The sequence below is a fragment of the Microtus ochrogaster genome, assembly GCF_000317375.1.
Source record: "Microtus ochrogaster isolate Prairie Vole_2 chromosome 14 unlocalized genomic scaffold, MicOch1.0 chr14_random_1, whole genome shotgun sequence".
In the NCBI taxonomy this organism is placed as follows: Eukaryota; Metazoa; Chordata; class Mammalia; order Rodentia; family Cricetidae; genus Microtus; species Microtus ochrogaster.
The window spans coordinates 19,294,473-19,299,334 of record NW_004949096.1 but is presented as its reverse complement, the minus strand read 5'-3'; the positions used below and the strand labels follow the sequence as shown (position 1 = coordinate 19,299,334).

The following is a 4,862-nucleotide window of genomic DNA, read 5'->3' as shown; positions in this document are numbered from 1 at the left end:
AAAGAAAGAAAATTACTTGCAAAGTCAACCCTAGAAATCTCAGCACACAGGTGACTTTTTCTAAGGCTAGTAGAGCGAGAATTTGATCGGGAATATGGTATAACCAGCAAGGGACCAGGGACAATTTCTTTTGTGTCATTATTACTGTATAATACATTGGCTATCTTAAATCTATTAAAATCAAATTGTTGGAGCTGGGAAGATGGCTCAGTTGGTAAAGTGCCTGCCATGCTAGCATGAGGTCCTGAGTTCAAATCCCTAGCACCCATGTAAAAGCCAGGTGTAGTGGTATTTAGTCAGATCCCTGGCCCGCACATGCCATCCAGCCTAGCCAATCTGTAAGGTTTGGGTTCAATGACAGAGCTTGCCTCTAATTAAATAAATAAGATGAGGCAAAGAGCTGTAGAAGGAGATGCCCAACTTCCACATGTACACATGTTTATACATATCCATGTACAATCACACACACACAATTAGATTCTCTGAGCCTTTGCCAGAGAGTGATTAGGGAAAACATTCAGAGGTTTCATTAAAATACATTCTTGAAAATTAGTTTCATATGTTGTGTTTTCCCTGTACACTCTTTTTATTTGTTTCATTTGTTTCTTTTCTTTCTTTTTTTCCTTTTTTTTCTTTTTTCTTTTTTGAGACAGGGTTTCTCTGTAGCCCTGGCTGTCCTGGAACTCACTCTGTAGTACCAGGCTGGCCTCAAACTCACAGAGACCCTCCTGCCTCTGTCTCCTGAGTGCTGAGATTAAAGGTGTGCGCCACCACCGCCTGCTTTCCCATTATAGTCTTTTATGCCCAGTTGCTCCTGTTATTTTAGTGAGATGCAATATGCTTCCAGGCACTTCCTTCAGAAGATTTACCAAAGCTTACACGAGGGTTTGATAAAGCTAGGAGAAAGTGCCATTCTGAGTAGAGAAATATGTAGTCAGGTGTTCATCTGTGGGTTTCTTGTCTGGATTTAGCCCTGTGGACAGAAATTCTAAAACACTGTACTGAAGATGTGTCGCCATTTACAATTTCCACTTATTTGTGTTTGTGTCTGTATTCTGGGGTGTGCATGAGGTCAGAAGACAACTTGTGAGTGAGGTCTTTTCTACTCTGTGGGGCCCTGAGATGGAACTCAGATTGTCAGCCCTATATCAACTGTTTTGGTCATTATTCTCTAAAGAATACATTGTAGGAGCTAGAGAAGTGGCTGAGCAGTTAAGAGCACTTAATTTCAGAGGACCCAGGTTCAGTTCCCAGTCCCACACAGCAGCTCACAACTGCCTGTAACATCCAGGGCATCTAATGCTTTCTGGCCTCTCAGGGCACTAGGCACACACATGGTCCACATATGGACATTCAGGAAAACACTTCCTATGTATAAAATAAAAATTAAATGAAAAAAAAAAGCCTACACACATATTTCTACAAAGGAAGGATATGGAATACAACTAAATGGGAGTTATATTGCATATTGAACCCCTAGTATCAAACAAACAGATATTAGATTACAAGTAATCCAGAGATTATTTAGATTATATAGGATGTGCACAGGTACACAAGGGCCTGAAGCTTCTGTGAACTGAGTATGCAGGGCTCCCTGCACACACCAAAGGCCAACTATACTGGGAAAGTATTTAGACAAGCCAGAGGATGGAAAAGCTGCTGTGTTGAGCAGTGGCCAAAGCCCCCTTGGTGACCAGACTGGTGCAGAACTGAGTCCTAGTTCCGGGATGCTCCCTGGTTCTGCTGGCCTCAGTCACTCATCTGAGAACAGGAGCAAGAATGTGTCTCACAAAGCACCGATAAGAGGCACCATGAAGAACTAGGCTTTATTATGACATTCAGGAGAACTGTTTTTTTCCTCCTCCCCTCTTCTCCCGCACTCTCCTGCACACCCCCATACCCTTTTCTTCCCTTGGCCTCCTTTCTGCTCTAGTGACACATGCCATTTTGGTCCCCTCCTTTCCTCAACAGTGTTTTTCCCTTCTTGTGATTTCCTATCTAATTTCATAACCTCTTATACAGGCATATAAACATGACAGTTAGGATCCACATATGAGAGAGAACTTATTTTTGTTTGTTTTAACATTTTGAGTCTGGGTCATTTCACTTAATATAATACTTTTCAAGTCTATCCTTTTTACTGCAAGGTTCATAATTTTATTTTTCTTCATGGCTGAGTAAAATTGCACTGTGTCTATACCAGGCATTCAGCTTTTCTAAGCACAAAGTCCAGTGCCTGACAAGGAAAGAACTTACTGACCAGTTGTCGTTGGCTACAACTGTGAAGAAAACGGAAATGGGAGGATAATTCTAGACAACACAATAAAAGCAGAAACTCTAGCCAGGTAGCATGTCTGTAATTCCAGCACTTAGGAGGCCGAGTCAGGACTGACAGTTTGAGAAAAGCCTAGGCTTGTATCGAGGAAACAAAAAGGCAGAAGACTTGAAATAGAGTAAACATCTCAGAAGTAGGCTGGCAGTGGGCAGTGGCCCAGCCGCAGCACTAGAAATGGGCAAGAGAAGTAAGAAGAGAATGATTCAAATAAAGCTGATAGATCCTCCCGCAGCGGGGTACAATCTATTTCCACTGGACTTTAAAGTCTAACTCTATGCGGATGGGCAACCTGCAGTGTGAAGAGTGGGGGTGAAGGGCAGCAGGTCCCAGGAGATGTGATTGAACCAGGTGTCACACAGGTGAGCATCTGTGTCTGTCACTGTTACTGGACTTAGAACATTAAAAGGAGACCCCTCTCGGCCTTTGATCAGGTCTTGACAAGTTCCTGCTTTTTGCCCGAAGGATGGACATCCGTCGGATCAGCTTCGACACAGAGGACCTGTCCGACGATGTCATCCCACTGGCTGACGTGCGCAGTGCTGTGGCCCTTGACTGGGACTCCCAGGATGACCACGTATACTGGACAGATGTCAGCACTGATACCATCAGCAGGGCCAAGTGGGATGGAACAGGACAGGAGGTAGGGCCCAGTGTGGCTCCAGCCCTTCGGGAGGGGAAGTTTGGGTTCCAGAGCTGGACGAGGGGTGCCGTGGGTGACACAGCTTTCCTTCCTGTCCAGGTGGTAGTGGATACCAGTTTGGAGAGCCCTGCTGGCCTGGCAATTGATTGGGTCACCAACAAGCTCTACTGGACAGATGCAGGTACATCTAGGAGCCGTGGCCTGGCTACCTGAGTCTTCTGAGGCTTTAATACTTATTATCCAAATTGCAGCTTCTTCTGTGCTATGAAGCATTTTGGGTAATGAACTTATGACCTGGGGTTTTTCCATTGATGTCTGAATAAAACTTTAGGCAGTTTTCTATGAATCTTGGTGGGGGCAGGGACTTGGAAACTAAACAAATACCTTTAAACCAGTGTTTCCCAAAATGTGATTTCTGAAAAAAAATTAAATTAAATTAAAAAAAAAGTTTGCTGCCACTGACAGCTTGTTTGATAATTGTCTGCTTGACTTCATTTGTAAAAAAGGAGATATTAAAATATACCATGTATTTCCTCAGACCTACTGGTTATTACTATTATGTAGCTTAATATATTAAAATCACATAAAAATTTTAAAAATGTAGTTTCTGGAACAAGAGCATCACCATGTACTAGAAAATGGTGAGAAATTCACATCTTGAACCCCAGACTTACTTAGAATCATGAGGAATTAATTGTAAGAATTTTTTTTTTTCCTAGACAGGGTTTCTCTGTAGCTTTGGAGTCTGTCCTGGAACTAGCTCTTGTAGACCAGGCTGGCCTCGAACTCACAGAGATCCGCCTGCCTCTGCCTCCCGAGTCCTGGGATTGAAGGTGTGTGCCACCACCGCTTGGCAATTGCAAGAATCTTTAAAGATTTATTTGTTAATGTGTATGTGTGTGCCTGAGCATATGTATAATTACCATGTATGTACAGGTGCCCATGGAAGCCGGAAGAGGTTACAGGCAGTCAGGAGCTGCCCAGTGTGGGTGCTGGGGATTGAACCTGAGTCCTCTGTAAGAACAGTAGGTACTCCTAATCTCTGCAGCATCAGTCCAGCCCCAGGAATCTATGGTTTAACAAGCTCTTTTCATTCTTATGCACACAAAATTTGAGAATCATTGCCTTGAATCAAAAGACAGAGGTTTAGGAAGTTGTGCTGTTCTAAGGAAAGAAACTAAGTTGAATTTCTTCTCTTAGTTTCTGTCACTAAATATCCACCCTATATGCACCACAAAATCTTTGCTGAGCAGTCACTGCATACAAGGCGCTGTGCTAGGCATGGATGGGGTGGGGAGAAGAAATGAACAAGACTGGAATTAATTGTTTTGCCCTCATTCTGTGGCAGGTACAGACCGAATTGAAGTGGCCAACACAGACGGTAGCATGAGGACAGTGCTCATCTGGGAGAACCTGGATCGTCCTCGGGACATTGTGGTAGAACCCATGGGCGGGTATGTACTATCCCCCCCTCCCCGAGAACTGGGTATAAAAGGGGTGTCTGCACATTAGGGAGCGGGGGCAGATCTGTGGAAGAGCTAAGGGCAAAAGGAGGAAGTGAAACCCCTGTCTGTTCCCCAACAAGGAAACCTTTCCATTTGAAATTTTCTTTAAAAAGTTTTGTTGTTGTCTGCTTAGAAAAGTCATTTCATTATTAAAGAAGATTAAATTTTATAGAGAGTGAAATTCTTACCTCCCAGTGTAATCACTGTTAATGCTTCAGGGTATGTTTTTCCAAAATATATTTTGTTCTAACTGCCTGTAAATATTGGTGGTAGTGGCAGATTTGATTTTATGAAAATGACATACCGTTTTGGAGCCCAATAAGTACCTGCAATCCCAGCATTTGGGAGGTGGAGGTAAGACGTTCAGGAACACAAGGCCATC

General features: G+C 43.3%; 1 protein-coding gene across 3 annotated transcripts in view; it reads left to right on the top strand.

The window, feature by feature from the left end:
- Window positions 1–4,862, top strand: part of Lrp4 (LDL receptor related protein 4) — a 54,866-nt gene that overhangs the window by 25,095 nt on the left and 24,909 nt on the right. For 2 of the 3 annotated variants that reach the window (XM_005364160.3, XM_026787717.1), the window contains exons 17-19: window positions 2,767–2,975; window positions 3,075–3,156; window positions 4,324–4,429. In XM_005364160.3, the coding sequence (XP_005364217.1) occupies window positions 2,767–2,975; window positions 3,075–3,156; window positions 4,324–4,429 (397 nt within the window). Of the gene's footprint in view, window positions 1–2,766; window positions 2,976–3,074; window positions 3,157–4,323; window positions 4,430–4,862 lie in introns of those variants that run through there. The other variant, XM_026787718.1, reaches the window with a different exon arrangement.